Here is a 17571-nt window from a genome sequence, read left to right on the forward strand (position 1 = left end):
TCGCCTAAAATTTACATCTCTTTCTCCCCCCCCCCCCCCCCAAGAGCCCCCATGTACTTATCGCTTCCATCCAACCTCTATATAACAGTAGGACCTCTGTTTAATAGAATATCTTTTGTCCCTTTTGAATATGAAAACATGCCAGCTCCTTTCCTGGTAGAGTTGTGGTCACTATTTTAGGAAACTATTTCCTAGCATAAAGACTTTACAAGTGGCAGCACTCAGAGCATGGTCTTGTACTGTGCCGTGTGAAATCAACAGTTCTTACCTGAATTCCTCTGGCTTTCAAGTGCTCAAACAGAGATTTTCTCATTAATAAGCTGGAAGAGAACAGAAAATAAAAAACCTGATGGTTTCAGTATAAACAGAAATGATATCTAGCAGGGTTTCTATTATGTACAGTATGAGTAACACAGTAATGGAGGCTTTTAGCATTACCCAGAATATGTTTCTTTACAGTAACACTATAGGCGTTCATAGTGTATAGGAAATACCTATATTCATCAGCACCATCTAGGGATACCAGTGCCATGCGACCCTATCGGGGTTCATTTATAAGTATAGGGGTTCATTTATAAAACGACAGAACCTACGTTTCTGTATTTCTCAACTTAGGCTTCCTAGACATGACTATTCCTAAGGGCACGGCTATATTCATGACAGGGGCATAGCTATATCCATGACATGGACATCACTGGTAAACTGAAAGAATGTTAATGTCAATGCTGATTGCTTGCGCTGTTTCACGTCTGATTGTAATGTGTCCCTTCAGGTCACCACTAGAGAACCTGTTATCACTGTGGCAAAACTATGAGACTTATTCATGAAAATCAGCCCTAAACTTTACTGGCAGTAAGCTCACTTGCCCTGGTTGGCAAAAGGTACAGTTTGATAAAGAAATGTGTGTAGAGTAGTAATCAATAGAAACAAATGAATTGTATTCTGACCACTCAAAACCAAAATTATATTCAGTATATAACTGCACATTAATTAGAGCAACCGGTCATAACCCAAAGCACACTAAAACACACCAAAATGTGGATGCTGAATGCTGGGGAAGCCCTGTCAAATAGCAAGTGCCTATGTAAATAGCAAATTATGGTTACAGTAAAGCCTGTGTCTCTTAGTAGGCTCCCTCAGGAACTGGTCATTAACCTTGAGGAGGATATTTACTTTAAAACTTTTATAATGGCTGCCAGGTTCATTTTAAGCATTGTAGTCTAGCATGCAGTACAGCAGGGATTAGTGATAACTGTACCTTTTACACAAAAATAAATGGCTTTTTTTTTAAATGATTAAAACCCAACTCCATACTTTGATTGTTTAGTGGGAGAAGGGTTAGAACAGTGGTGGCGAACCTTGGCACTCCAGATGTGCCAAAACTACAAATCCCAACATGCATCTGGCTCTGGGAGTTATGTCTGTGGCTGTTAGAGCCTTGCAATGCCTCATGGGACTTGTAGTTCCAAAACAGCTGGACTGCCAAGGTTCGCCACCACTGGGTTAGAAGAACCGCTGTCAACTTTGTTCTTGATGTTCACATCCCTATTTGAGAGATTTCTACATCACTTCCTATTTAAAAGGTGTCCACATATTAGCAAGTGAGCGGGGACATGCTTTCTTAAACAGAGCCACAGATGACAATAGGTTGATTTCCAGTAGACTGTGGAAGAGTTAGATCCTCTGTCGGGTTGCTGTATGTGTCCCCATTGGGGCGATTTCCCCTTACTTCCTGTGCTGGTTATGGGTGTCTGATCTATCCTTCCTGGTCAGGAAGGACTAAGACAGCATTTAAAACCCAGCGAAGGTTCTCCCCGTTCTCTACTCTATCCACAACTACGGCCTTTAAAAGTACCAGAGCCTCTAATGGCCTTTTCTGGGAGTGGACTTATGTTGATTTCTTTTTATATTTGGACTGTTTGTGAAGGATGGAAATCTGGCATTCTAATATCGCAGATATCTGTGCATTTTCCTAGATGTCAGGTACTCTGAGGTTAACAACTAGGCACTGCATAAAAAAACATAAATAATACAAATGTATTCTTTAATACAAATAAGTCCTACTTACGCATCTGCAAGCCATACAACAAATTTGTGACTTCTGCTCATTTTGGAGGGATCTTTAAGTCTGCAGGGAATGCATAACACATCATTTATAAGTTAGTAAGACACTAGAAAAAAGTATTAATAGGTCAGTTGTGTAATTCAGTGGGCATCTCTTTACAGCCTAACTTTGCTTAGACATTGAATATAATATGGGGTTTCTGGTACTCCTGCATTGCTTGAATACAACACAGAACATGCTGTATAGAGCAACCCAGAGTGACAACGCCTTTCCACGTGGAATATGGATTTATGGTACTACATAAGAAACCTCCCAAAATGAGGCAACATTGCTTCTCTGGCTGAGAGAATTGAAACAGCCTGCACTACCGAACTTCTGAGGGTATAGGAGGATGAAAACAAGATTGATGAACACAGATCTGAAAGGTATGCAAACTTTTAGACAATGAAAACACCATCAATGTTGTCAATAGTTTACAGCTCTAAGATCCGGAGATCCGGAATAGACAGAATAATATCGCATATGTGTGCTGCCAGAAGCCACTGCAAGGCATTTTCAACACGCTGCTAGACAAACTTCCTGACCAGGAGGTCTGCATTGATCAAGCCCATAGAGTTCTATGTCCTCCAAGCAATTCCCACGAAATGTGATTAACCACATCCACTATTATCAAGGCAAGGAAGCCAATCCTTTATGCAGCCATCTGAGTTTTGATGGAGTAGACCTACAGTTCATCACGGATCTGGCCCGTATTACCCTACTCTGTTGAAGGGCAATGAAACCCCTAGTGGATCTCCTACACCAACATGAGGCTGTCTACCACTGGCACTCTCCATTTCAGCTCCATGTTCACAAGAGAGCAATATCCTGCACCATTCCCACTATGAAGGACTTCCTGTTGGTACTCCAACTAGACATTGAACCAACAAATATCTCAGATTGGCTATCACCCTCTCTCCACCAAGCGATCTATAACCATCTTTGATCATGCCCCGGTATCGTTCCAACTCCGTTCCACCACCATATCCTGGACATGGCTCCTAAATGACTCACTCCTCAAAAAACCAACCATCTATAATGTGGTAACCCAAGCCCTTGCATCTTATTGCTCTACCTATACTACAGAATCTGAAACACCCTCAACAGTATGGGAAGCTCACGCTATATTGGATGCATAAAAGATTCCAAACAAACAAAACAATGCACTTATGAAGCAATAGCACAATGCTACAAGTCCCAATACACACAGTTACTGTATATAACCTATCCCCATCACATTCCCATTCTCAATCACATCCTAAAATGAAGACTTATGATCTCATAGCCCCATTGGATTAGTCAATGGCCAAGCAACTAGCATTTTGGGAAGGAAATTAGTCATGATAACTTTGGTATTTATCTCATGGCAGGTTTATTTAAAGTCCAACTCTAGCAAATGTTTTCTAATATACAGAGTAAGAGTCAGAACTTCTATCAAAGTTTTATTGCTGTCTGTGTCCTCACTGAGGCTATTTCCTCTGGCTTCCTGACTTTGTGACGTCCGTACAAGATATAGGAGGTGGGGGTGTCACTGGGACAGGAAAGCACGAACAGCAATAAACACATTGTCAGAAGATCTAATCCAGTTTCATTTTACTAAATATGTAGTTTTGGTATTGTGTGTGTCCCTGTTGGAGAGAATTGCAGCCACTTCCTTTCCTGACAGAAAGTGAAGGCAAATCCTTCCAATACAGACATAGAGCAATAAAGCCCTGATGGAGGCTCTAAGCTTCTCTGCTCTATACAAAAACAGAAATCAAATGTTTTGGCTGTAGCCTTTACTGCACAAGATAACATTTCAGGTTTTATTGAATTGATATTCTGAGGAGCTGAACTAAAGCTGAGGCAGACTATAATGTACCTTCCGTCACTACAGAAAAGGCAAAACTATGGATCTCTGTGGCAGGAATGCCAGGTGTCCCTATTCAGATACAGAAGCTGTACCCATTGAAATGAATGGCCAGGTGACAGTGGCAGAATGGATGTATCCAGCATCATCTATTCCAGTGGTTCTCAACCTATGTAACCTCAGGACCCACATTTGTCCTTGGTCATTAAGTCGTGACCCAAGTTGCACTGCAATGGAGGAACCCACGGCATTGCGGTACTGTGCGTTCCGATGCGGGCAATAGAACTGTTGGTGGGAGGTGCATTTGGGGTGCCATTCAAATGAATGGCAATGCAATGCACTTCTCACACCAAAATGCGTGGTAGGTGCGATTGCGAAGTACAGTGCGTTAATCGCATGGGACTGTGCAATTAACGCACTGTACTAGTGTGAATGGGCCCTCAAAAACACGCAACCACAGACACAATCTCACACACACTCCAAAAAAGATCCACCCAGTCAACCGACCTTATGAGAACTGCAGTTGATCCTCAGCCTGGGGTCCGGTGTGGGCTGCTGTACTGTGATGGAGCTCCATCCATATGTGCATTGTTTGTACAGCTCCCTTGCACACCCTGTAGAGGTGCCGAGAGCCAGAATGTTACATCGCACCGGTCCAGGCTCCTCTACAGGACATGCGAGGGAGCTGTAAGCAATACACATATGGCTGGAGCCCACCCCACCCCAAGCTGAAACTTGGTGCTGGGCAGCATATTTTGAATGGCTGCTTGGCACAAGAACTGACAGTGCTGCGCTAGCAGGAGGCTGAGGAGCCTCTCACCTAGAAAAGTGGAATGCACACAGGGACCCACTGAACACAGGGTCGTGACCCACTTTTGGGTTTCGACCCACCAGTTGAGAACCAAGGATCTATTCCAAGCTTACAGATGTGGCCACTGTCACCCAGTCATTACCTGAAATGGGTTCGGCAGCCACATCTGGACAGGGACATCTGGTATTACTGCCGCAAGATTCCATAGGTTCATGCCACAGGAAAGCCAGATTGCCTGGAGTGTATAAAGCCTTACTGCCACAGCACCGGTGCTTTTTAATGACCATTCCCCTTTCCCAACAACAAAGGAAAGCGTTGTATGAACCAGGTTATTAGATGTTTGGGTAAGTAAGAAAGTAAAATATAGCTGCATTCCATACTTCATGATTATAGAAGGCATGGGGACCTCTAGAAACTGTTCCCGGAGTGGAACGAAGGGCAGGAGTCCTGTATAGAATAACCCCACCAGCAGCAGGACACGTTGGAAGCAAAACAGCAGCGGGATGTCACAGTTCTGGAAGAGTAACAAAAACACTTAATGTTAAGTTAAAGTGATATTAACATCACAAGTAAAAGTTATTTAAAACGCTGAACACATCAATGACACTGAATGCTGCTCCATGATGTTTAAAAGTTTTTGTTTCCTGCAGAATCCACTAGTCCCCTGAGCACTGGCCCCGATATCCTGCTTTAGGGTGGCTTCTAGGGTCCTATGGAGCTACCCTTGTGTGTGCTAGTTAGCTGTGTGCATCTCCACAAACACACAGGTACAGCAGGGAAGGCAACCTACACCCCCTTCTCCCTCCTCTCTTCTAGAAGCTAGTAGATGGAGAGCTGTTGGAGACTGATCTGTCCCTTGTGATCGTGTACTGGACAGGAAGTTCAGGGAAGCCGAGCTGAAAGAGAGGCAGCTGTTTGGAAATGTGATGAATGTAAGTGCTTGGGGAAAAAAGAAAGAAATACTTTACTGGGATAGGTATATTTGTTTGATCTGGATTCACAATTGACAGAAACATTGAGAGTTAATGTTACTTTATAGCAGTGGAGTCGCGTTTGTTTATACTAAAACTGTGTGATCATAAAAATGAGACACTGAGGAAAGGTTATTTACTAAAGGGAATATGATTTTTTTGCTGAGTAAAAGACTGTTCTCTTCTGGCTAGGGCAGGGCTAGGCAACATTGGCTCTCCAGCTGTGCTGAAACTAATAATCCCATCATGCTTCTGCCTCTGGGAGTCATGCCTGTAGCTTGCAATGCCTTATGGGATTTGTAGTTTCCGCACAGCTGGAGAGCCAAGGTTGCCTACCCCTGGGCTAGGAGAATGTTTTAATATCCTTGTCATGGATGGGTGTTTGGAGTAAACAGCTAAGCTGTCCTGGATCTCATACTCTTTATGAAATCATCCTCTAAAAGCATCAAACCTATTAAGAGCAAGAACATGGGAGCTGTGGATAGTAAGTCAACTCTTGATAAAAGGATTTTATATATTATGCGTACAATTACCAAATATTCTACTCTGCAAACTCTGACACTCCTGAGACTTAGAAGCAAACTGGCATTTGGAACTGCAATAAGGCCAATTTCAAAACTGAAGTGCACAGAATCAGGAGCAGCTACACACGGCAACCAATCTGCTTCTCTCTTTCACTTTGAAACAAACTGAACAAACTGAAGAGAGAAGCTGATTGGTTACTTTGGGCAACATCTCCAGATTCTGTCTGCTCCAGTTTTCATAAAGTTTCCCCATGTCTTTTTATCAACCTTATATTAACAGTGTTCAAACTCTCTGTGATGGCCAATCAGATTCAAAGGTATGATAAAAAGGTAGTTAAGAAATTAAAGTATAAATCTGGTTGGTTGCACTCAGGGAATTTGGACAGTTTTTTTTACTTTGCACTCGTTGGGCCTTTAAAGTGACACTAAACTCAGGAGTTAAATGTTAAAAATGCGTTCAAGTCCCTTAACTATTAACACAAATGTATCTTATGTGTGTATCACTCAGCTGTAGATCCTCATATCATCTCGGAATCGGTGCTGACACTGTCCTTCCTTCTGGAGGGTGACTACTTTTCTTCCCCATGGTCCCTGTGTGGTGCCTGTAAAGCAGGGACGTGTGGTGAGGGGAGGCAGAGCCTCACCTAGTATTATGAAGAAAAAAGGTGTCAGCTTCAAGTCTGAAGCCGACAGCTTTTTGTCCATTCAGATTGGCTTCTATGAGTTTACACAGCAGGGAAATCCTCCTCGCTATGTAACCTGACATGGACTGAGCGCTGCCTGTTAATTACATCCAGCTTTTGCAAGGTAGTTAGGTTACACAGCAGCGGCTTTCCCCACTGCCTGTGTAACCTAACTTGGTGGGGCAAGAGCTGTCACAGAGTATACTCTGTGTTAGAGGCGTGACCTCTGTGGATGGCTTGGACCAATAGCAAAGCCCCATAGGTCCAAGCTGTCCAATAAAAAAAAAAAAACACACAAAACAAACAGTGAGGACATCGATCTCGATGCCTCACCAGTGACGAGCAAGTGATGGACAGGGAGGCTCCTCCCTATCTCCTCCCCACACAGCTTGGTTACCGAGCTGGGGGCTAATCTTTGGTGGGACGGAGGCGGAGCCTCGTGAGCTAGGGGATGCATCACCCAGCACAGAAGGCACGGCACGTCACTGCTGTAAAGTAGCCGACGCTCCGAGCCCACTCCTGTGATGGACTACAATCTCAATACAAATCAGTAACCTAAACGTGGGAAAACATACACTACAGCAGGCTTTCAGGACTGGATCATATCACCTCTTCCCTAATCTGACATCTGCATAGCTTTGGATAGCGCATAACACCAGATTGTCCAGTAGATGGGTCACATGACAGTCTTTGTAAGTCACCCTCAGATTTTCTATGTAATATTAGGATCTATGTAAACTATCCAATCAATTTGTATGCAATTAGGCAGTTCCTTGTACTACATAGGAGATTGTACAGTCCAACCGTAACATGTGCGAGGTGTTTTAGATGGGTTTATGCACATTTTACATGCATTACCATCTATTCCTACAAAACATACTTCTCTGGAAACCCCACCAAAGCTGCAGGAAGCAGAATTTTATTAAGACATTGCACTAAAATACATATATGTAAACAGTTTTAGGATAAAGGGTTAACATTGATGCAGAAAATGGACAGAGTCTGGTATTCAAGGCTAAACTGTTTCTCTTTTAAGGGTCGAGAGGCAGCGATACAGATGAATAGGTGTTTCCAGGTTTATTGTGTTCTTACCGCTTTGTGGCACTTCTGTACAATTTCGTAGTCTGCGTTACCCCACACAGTCAGGTGTTCTCTCTTGTATTCTCTTACCAGTTCAGACACCTGGGGAATATACAAAGCGCATGTTAGAAGGAACATTTCCTCCCACGTTTACTTTCTAAAAGATCTCTGGATAATAGGGCACAAAAGAGTGCCTGTCCTCCCTTTATAACTGTTCCCTGCCCCTACAATGGATGGAAAAGGGTTCAGTGGTGCCTCACCTAGTTTGCCCTTTACTGAGAATTTATGTAGCATCTTGAAAAACTCTGCTTGTTTATTGGGCCTCTAATATCATGAACCAGTGCTACCATACGCATAGTAGTACATGGACTCCCAGGTCCAAAAGTTATTCCATCTTCCATGCATGGGTTGGATGCAGGTAAAGTTATTATAATAATGATGCTTACAACATACTGAAGCTATATTTTATATTTTTATGATAATTTTTGATGGCACAAGTGCAAGTAAATTATGTTGTGGAAACTGGGGTCATCAAACCTTGTCTAAGTCCCAAAGGATTACTTAAAGAGGGACTGAATTTTGTAAGCCGTGCCCAAAAGACAAGTAGAGGACTAGATTTAAGCATTGCTTCCTACAGCTGTTATTACTGACTTACCATGCCTTGTTCTGCACTGTGTCTCAATGTGTACATGGTCATCTTGGTAAAGGTAGGGCTTTGTCTTCTCCAAAGCCGCCACCAAGTAGAACAGTGATCAGCATAGTAGTAACAACCAAATATTACTACAAATCTCTTAAACTAGCATTTAGAGGCTGCAGTACCTTAGATCTCACACTGCAGATATACCACAATATAGGCTCATGAGTGCTTAAACACACTCACATACCAGTATGTGCACTGCTATTTTTAGGAGGAATTCAACATAGAAGATTCATTTTTCAGGATGCTGCTTTGGTGAGATCAAGATTTCTAAGTGTTCCCTATAACCAGGGCCATCCTAGGCTTTCATCCCTTTGGGCCCCCCCACAAAGCACCAAAGCAAACTCATACAGAGCTGCCCAGCAACCCCAGCCCCCACCCATGGAAAAAAAAAATCTAGGGACACCCCTGCTTATAACATAGCAAATCTTCACCTTTACTTCAAAGAGGTTTTATTTTTTGGGACATATTATGACATCATAATGGGTTGTAATTTATGTAAAGATCTACTTAGAATTTAGAGAAAATCAGCAGGTTATACATAACAACAAATATGATGATTCAAATAATATATTGCAGCAGGGTTGATTTTTTTTTCATGTGACACCAACCCTTTACAAATGGCTTTACAGGCATTTACATTTTATCATTGTCAATGCCTCTTCCTATTAATTAACCCCAACAAAAGACTCATAAACAGCAAACGTGCAGCCAGAAAAACACAAGGTCAGTAAACAGACTGCACTCGTATAACTGCTAAGAATAGTAAAGTACAACATGTGTTGAATGGAACTATAAATTAATATCCCCAGTTGAATTGGGATGTCTCCGCTGAGGAAGAAGCGCAGTATCAATAGACGCAAACTCTCACATGTGAAATCTCTCTCGAAGATGAGATAGGAGGCAACAGAGGATACTGCTTACGAACTATTTATAAGATACAAGTGCTTGTTCTCTAACTGTGCAGAAAAACACAGGAAGGAAAATCCACAAGCCTTTCCAACACCCTTGACAATGTTCAGAATATCATACGTCCACCTATCTACTGTATCTTGGTTGTGTTCTGTTCAGATACCTTTTTCACAAGAGCATCATTATTCACTTTGATGTCTATGTTGATGGGAGTTTCTGGAAATTCTTCAAATACATCTTTCAGCAGAGGGATTTGCTTGTCTTCTCCACCATCACAGCAACAATCTGAGGAAAGAGTTTGCGATTGCTTATTACCAGGGAAATGTAAGTCAGTTATCAACAGATTTAGTACAAACACCACACATGGTACATTTGTGGGTGTCATTTGAAATGCATTTTTTACAATAGATAGAAGATAAGTCACTTAAAGGCTACACGGATAAAACTGTCTGCACAAATGCATCATGGGATTTGTAGTTTCATCTCAGCTGGAGGGCCGGAGTTTCCACCACTGTCCTAATACTTAAACAACACCTTCTGATTTTAAATAGCAGCTTTACTGTAAGGAGTTCCCAGGATGCCACATTCCTCAGATTATCATGAGCATATACTCAGCACTTTTTCGGTATCGAGTACCTATATTTTTTCCCCCTGAACTCGCCGATACCGAGTACCGATACCGACTATCAGGAAGCCGGTGTTCTATCAAACCTTCACTTCCAAAGGCTGCCTGGCTTCCTGACCGATGGGTCATAAGGTGCCATCCGGCTTCCTGATTGGTCAGAAAGCCAGGCAACAAGTGAAGCCTGCTTCCTAGCCAATCAGGAAGCTAGGAGGTGCCGATACCGAGTATTTGGGCGACCCGCCTCCTGGCTTTTTGATTGGCTAGGAAGCCGACTTCACTTGTTGCTAGGCAGTCTGGCTTCCTGACCAATCAGAAAGCCGGACGGCACCTCATGACCCAACGACCGGCTTCCTAAATGGTCAGGAAGTCAGGCAGCCTCGGGAAGTGAAGCCAATGTTCTTTCGATAGAAAACCGGCTTCCCAGGCAATCAGGATACCTGTTTTGCTGATAATCAGGGCACACGCCACCGGTATCAGTACCGGCAAGTACCTAAAAAAAATATATCAGTGCTCGTACTCGATACTGAAAAAGAAAACTATATCGGTGCATCCCTAATTATTATGCAAATAAATGAGCTCATTGCAAGACCTGAGCTAATAAAAACTGTAATATTCAGCTCTGTGAGGCATCTGGCACATGTAGGATAATCAATTAAGGGTGAGGCTACATGAATGGCAGGTGAACTAAGGGTGGCCATCCATGCTGCAAAAATTGCAATGATATTGAACAACTGACCTGATCTAGTTGCCTGCATTGCTTTATCCTGCCACGATCTGGTCCAAAAACCAGGCAGGAGTCAACTATCTGAGCTAATAACCAGGCAGGATAACATTATCTGGGCTAATAACCAGGCAGAATGAAACTATCTGGCTAATAACCAGTCAGGATGAAACTATATGGGCTAATAACTAGGCAGGCTAACATTATCTGGGCTAATAACCAGGCAGGATAACATTATCTGGGCTAATAACCAAGCAGGATAACATTATCTGGGCTAATAACCAAGCAGGATAACATTATCTGGGCTAATAACCAGGCAGGATAAAACTATCTGGGCTAATAACCGGGCAGGATAACATTATCTGGGCTAATAACCAGGCAGGATAAAACTATCTGGGCTAATAACCGGGCTGGATAAAACTATCTGGGTTGGTAAACAGGCAGGATAAAACTATCTGGGCTAATAAACAGGCAGGAAAAACATTATCTGGGCTAATAACCAGGCAGGATAACATTATCTGGGCTAATAATCGAGCAGCATAAAACCATCTGGGCTAATAGCCGGGCAGAATAAAACTATCTGGGCTAATAACCAGGCAGAATAAAACTATCTGGGCTAATAACTGGGCAGAGTAAAACTATCTGGGCTAATAACCGGGCAGGATAAAACTGTGCTGGGCTAACACAATGTTTGTAATCAGACAACTCATATGCTGTACAGTGTCATGCATTACAAAGAGACATACACACATTCAAGGTAAATTTCATATTACAAACTAGACTTATCGGTATCCACTGAATATAGACTAAAAATGTGTGCAAATGTAGTACAGACCATTTTCTTTGCCACTTGAAAATTATGGCATTACCTTTTTCAAATGTCACATCTAGTTGACACAAGTAGGGAGGCAGATCCTGAAAAGATAAACATACAATTAACTGCTAAACCAACAATTGTAAAATGTACCCATACAAACAGTTGTAAATAAAGTAAAAAAGACATAACCATCATAATCAAACTGCAAAACACTGTGCTATAATGAATGTTTCCCACGTAAATACTCAGTGTACCTCCACGACTAAGACCATGTAGAGTGGGCAGAGTATTGGGCCTGTGCAGCATGGATGGAGACTAATAATAAAGTTGTTTTTATGGAGTGATCTCATCAGTTACTTACATATTTGAGGTTCAATAAAGACACAGGTCCATAAAGTTCAACCCATTGGGTGTATGCATTTGACTCTGGATGTGTATGCGTGTTTATGAGTCCCCGCGTGTTCTCGTTCTTAACAGTACCTGTACCTCTGAATGTAATAATGTCTGAGGAAATCGTCCAAGTGCTTTTTGAAAGATTCAATATTCGCAGCTGAAATCACTTTCTGCGGCAGCGAGTTCCAAACCCTAACCGCTCGAACTGTGAAGAAGTCCCTTTTTAATACAAGACAGAACTCTGCTCGCTTTGTTTACTGCAGCCTGGCATTGCAAGCTATTATTCAATCTGTGGTCTATTATGACCCCCAGATCTTTTTCCATTTCTGACCCTAGAGGACTACCCATTAATGTGTATTCCGTTTGCCTATTTTTAACCCCAAAGTGCATTACTTTACATTTATCGACATTAAACCTCATCTGCCATGTAGTTGCCCACTCCCCTATTTTATCAAGGTCCTTCTGTAATGTTATAGTGTCTAAGTCCGTGTCTATTACCCTCCTAATTTTAGTATCATCTGCAAACACATAGGCGTGACTATTTACGTCCTCCCCAATATCGTTAATAAACAGGTTGAATAGTATGGGGCCTAGCACAGAAACCTGGGACACACCACTCATGACCCGGCCTAGACCAATCTGAAAAGCTGCCATTTATTGATAATCTCTGGACACGCCCCTGTAGCCAGTTCTCTATCCATATACAAACCATTTCATATATGCCCATAGACCTCAGCTTGTGTAGTAAGCTGTGAGGCTGCTTAGGCATTTGCTGGATTGCGAAGGTCTACTGTGTTTTTTTTTTTAAATCCCATGCTAATATTCCACTAATGTAGCAGTCATACAGGGCCACATTAACAATTAGTTAGGGCCCACCACTCTAAGGGGTCTGAGCCCTTCTGATGGTTGGAGAATTCTCAGCTATGGGCCTGCTAAGCAAATCAGCTTTGGTCCCCAGGCAGGGGCACATGTTTGTACATGAGCAGATAAAAGCAGACCTCTCTTGGAGGAACATCCTACTTGCTTTTTCTTTGTCCCAGACCAGACGACAAAGTGATGTGTCATGGTGTGATAAGACCTTAGTTGAGAGGAGGGTTTTCCTTTATTCTCCAGCGGGTGTCCAATCTAAGGAGAGGCCTTCTCTTGTCTTATTAGGCCCGTGTGCATGAGGCTTGTACCCGTAAAATTTCCACCCAGGAAGCCAAAGCTGCTGCGTACAGCTCCTCACAGACGCCAATGGCGGGTATGTGCTGGAACTTTTGTAAACTCATGCATCTGTACTAACGAATGCCACAAATACAGGGAAATGTTCATGCACATGCACAAGCTTACAAAAATACCACCATATACCCGCCGCACAGCCTCGTACAGTCATTGATGTCTAGGGCTGGTATGCAGCACCTGTGACTTCTAGGGGGGCAATATGGCCCAATTTTAAGTGTATGGCCCCCAGGCACCCATGTGGTTTATTTACAAATCTGTGTACGTGCAACTTTAAAAAGGAGTTGTAAAGTCCCAGCATATCCTATCCTGTTATAACATCAGCATTGTAATAGGAATACATACTAGAGTTGTTTTTTATAATGTTATCAAAGCTTACCCCTATAAGTTATGAGTGCTGCCTTCTGTCACTTTCACCAACTTCCTGGATTCCCAGTGTGCTTTGCATCTCTTTCCCTGCTGCTTGATGTGATGCAATCTTTTGGGCCTCGTTTAGAGGGGCGGTTAATCTGCCGTGTTACTGCTCCTCAGCCGCCCACTGCATTTAGCATTGCAGCTGTATACATTGTGTGGCCCCTATGCTTTCCAGCATGGCAAAAAATGTATTAGTTCATTGGAAAAAAAAAGAAGCTTCCTTGGGATCCAAAAAAACAGCACTACCGTAGCAGCCACTACCGCCCTGTGAGAAGCGGGCGGCGGAGTAAATAAGGCCTTAAGGTAAATCCTGGCCCTTACATTTGTGCCTCCCTAGAACCCAGACTTCGTTGTGTTTAAGCAAGGCCCGAGCACCGCTGGGGGGGTTAAAGCTGCACAATCTCATTTTTTTTTATACCATCAACTATGTAGTTCAAGAGTCTGCACGGTACAATGGATTGTTTAGGTTTGTCCTCATTCTACATATTTGTGGGTCATTTCAACAGAGATTGTACAATCAGATTGTATAGCAGAGCCTTGCTCAATCAGGGTGCCTCGAAATTTTTACACAGTGTCATGTTTTTCCATGGTGCAGGTGGGCCAGCACCATGGAAATGAATATTACTAATCCGGGGAGAGTGAGATCCATTAAGAAATGGACAGCAGGTCAACTTCATCCAGGCCTGCTCTACCTCCCACCCTCTGCCATGCTGCCGCAGCTCCTCATGTGATGATAGGACCCTGATGTGAATTGGGAATTTTTGATGTGAAGGAGGGTTCCTAGTGTGCAAGAGGGGAGGGCTCCTGATTTAAATGAGAAGGGGAATCTTCTGAAATGGGAAGCTTCTGATGTGAAAGGGGTTCCTAGTGTGAAAGGGGATTCCTGATGTGAAAAGGGAGCTTTTATGTGAAGATGTGATGTGAAAGGGGGATTCTGGTGTGAAGGGGGAATTCTGAAGTCAAGGGGGGTCTTCTGATGTGAACGGGGGTTCCTAGCATGAACGAGAGCTCCTGATTTAAGGGGGGGGGGGGACTCCTGATGTGAAGAGGGGCTCCTAGTGTGAAAGGGGGCTCCTGATCTGAAGGGGCATTCTGATGTGAAGGGAACAACCCCAACTTGTTTGCATGGGTTCCCCCTAAAAACCATATCAGATGCCTAGCTTGGATAAAAGGTTTGGTATGGATCTTGGAAGGGCCACATGTTGCTTTTTTAAATCTTTGCATTTATGTAATACAAGTACCTGAATTTGACTTGGTATCAGCCTTTTGGGATCTACCATCCAATCTATGCAGCAAAGCTCAGGGAGGGGGGAAGGAGAAGCAGCACCAGGAGCCAATCAGGTTTGTTGCCGTGCATAAAACATGCTATAGGAGGTGAGAGCAGAGGGAGTAGCTCATCCATCTTCAGCTCCTCCTTTCACTTGCCAGTTACAATATGGGAGTCGGAAGAACTGTAAATTATAGTGAAAATACAGCAGAGAAAGATCAGGCCCCCTCCCCTGCCAGTGAGGGCTATGCTGAGGGGGCAGAGCTGTGGAAATCCCAGCACTGGATGAACAGAAATACAGTTCTCATTTATGTATTTCATCTGTGTATTTTGCTGTTTGGCAGGAGTTCTGATTTAACTGCTTTGGGGAAAACTGAGGTCACAGACCCAGCTATGTTGTTTGGCTGGGGTGTCTGGATCATAAGAGTGGCTGAACAGCTTTCCAGCATTATTTTGGCAGGTAAGACAGTTCTGTATTTTAATTGTGTATTTAACTTTTATGCCTAAAATCCTGCTTTAAAGAAGAACTCCAGGAATGTTTTATTAACCCTTGCCTTGGGGCTCTGCAAAGGTTAGATGCTCATTTGTCTCTAGGTTAAAAAAAAAAATATATATATATACACTCACCCGAACCTCCAAGCCAGCTTGCTCTTAGACCGGTCCTTCCAGTGTCTCTACCCCTCCTCTGCAGCAGTCTAAGGTCCCGTAAATCATCACGTCTATACACACTGTATAGAAGTGAGGATGGTTTTAATATGCTGCGCAGGAGGAGACAGACTGGAGGGAGTGTTGTGACAGCTGACCAGCTCGGAGCTTCGTCTGAGTATATATTTGTTAATTTTTGTCCCTAGACACAAACGAGCACGTAACCCGTACAGTGTAGCCCCACTGCAAGGTTTAATAAAAGGGTTTTCCTGCAAATCTTTAATCCTCATATAGGATAATTACATGCTGGATGTCTAGCCGCCATTTGGCGTTTCCTATAAGAGACAAGACACAACAGATCCAAAGGTTAATTAGGGCGACTTGCTACATGCTTCACAGCCAAGTATGTTGAAACATGTTTTGAAATCTATTCACGAAACAGAAAAAGGCTTCATATCCACCTCGGTTTGTGCTGCCTCAGTCAAACTAGACATGTTTTCCGTGTCACATTAATAGATGCAAAATAAACATTTAATCAGTGACACAAATGGCTCCTATCAGGGATCCTAGTATGTGTATATGCAGGACAGAGGATTTCTGCTACAGCCTTGTGTGTTCCTGTGGCAAACCATCAGGAAATATTATAATCCAGCACAATCTATGGAGATGTTAGGACTAAACTATACTGAGGATTTGATTCTTGTACCATTAAACAAACTAACCTGTTGTTGGAGACCACTCTGTGATGAACACTGACAGCAAATAAGACAACTCCCAGCTAGAGGCTAAAGCACTTCAAGCCACAGAACACCTCAGTATATATAGTTCCCCCACTGGAAAGTCATCATGTACAGATACTGTAAACTGCAATGGGCACACCTTATATAATATTGTGACAGTAATGTATAACGAAGAACTCCAAATGAAGTACATACATGGGAGCTACTTTACCCAACAAAGGATTTGCATTTCTGTCCATCCACCCCTGCTATTTACACAACACAAGCTTGATTTTTCTCTGCTGCAGTTCAGTAACGCTTACTGGACCTGTCCCTCCTCCTTGCCTGTGCCTGGACAGTGAAAAGAGAAGCAGCACACTGAATACTCCTCGTCACTATCAGCATGTTCCTTGTACTGCAGTACAGCTAATTGGCTCCGTGTGCTGCTATTCTCGCTCCCATTCTCAGGACAGTACAGGGAATTGCAAGAGGCCGATACGGATCAAATAGAGGTTCTTATACTGCTGCCATTTAAAAATTATATATAATGATGTTGATGTATTAATTAATACATTAATTTGTGATTTTATATCTGGCTGGATATCAGCTTTAAACTAATCTGAGGACAGTGCTGGGGGTCTGCAGGAGGCAGATACAGATTAAACATAGGTACTTATGCTGCTTCCATTTTAAAATTACATTTAATAATCTTTAAATGATTACATTCATTTGTGATTTTAGATCTGCCTGGAATTCAGCTTTAAACTATATAATGTAAAAAGATGGATACTGCTTAGTTCAAATTGCTTTCTGTACATTTTGCCTGTCTACAGTCTGCTCTGTGCAATGCACAGAGCATAGCATAACCAGGACTCCGAAAAGCAAGTGAGGCACCTGCTCCATACCACAGAGCCTTTCTTTTTTAATTTCTTTTTTATTATAATTTTTTTTTTTTTATTATTATTTTTTTTTACACTTTGGGGGGACTTCAGGGAAATATTGGGGGTCTAAACAGATCCCTGACATTTCTCTTTTGAAATAAAAAAAAGAGATTGAGGACACAGAGTTCTCTGCCCATTCAGGTGGGGGAGAGCAGCGGGGATCCGAGGAGAAGCTGG

The 17571-nt window shown here is 42.7% G+C and overlaps 1 protein-coding gene across 1 annotated transcript in view; it reads right to left on the bottom strand.

Moving 5' to 3' along the window:
- Positions 1–17571, bottom strand: part of GDPD1 (glycerophosphodiester phosphodiesterase domain containing 1) — a 34266-nt gene that overhangs the window by 2009 nt on the left and 14686 nt on the right. Inside the window, exons 3-8 of the mRNA XM_018569544.1 lie at positions 11847–11892; positions 9795–9916; positions 8035–8124; positions 5145–5278; positions 2069–2128; positions 269–320 (exon numbers count right to left, since the gene is read on the bottom strand). Coding sequence (XP_018425046.1) covers positions 269–320; positions 2069–2128; positions 5145–5278; positions 8035–8124; positions 9795–9916; positions 11847–11892 — 504 coding nt within the window. The remainder of the gene's footprint in view (positions 1–268; positions 321–2068; positions 2129–5144; positions 5279–8034; positions 8125–9794; positions 9917–11846; positions 11893–17571) is intronic.

The sequence above is a fragment of the Nanorana parkeri genome, unplaced genomic scaffold (assembly GCF_000935625.1).
Source record: "Nanorana parkeri isolate BGI_ZX_2015 unplaced genomic scaffold, ASM93562v1 scaffold1351, whole genome shotgun sequence".
In the NCBI taxonomy this organism is placed as follows: domain Eukaryota; kingdom Metazoa; phylum Chordata; class Amphibia; order Anura; family Dicroglossidae; genus Nanorana; species Nanorana parkeri.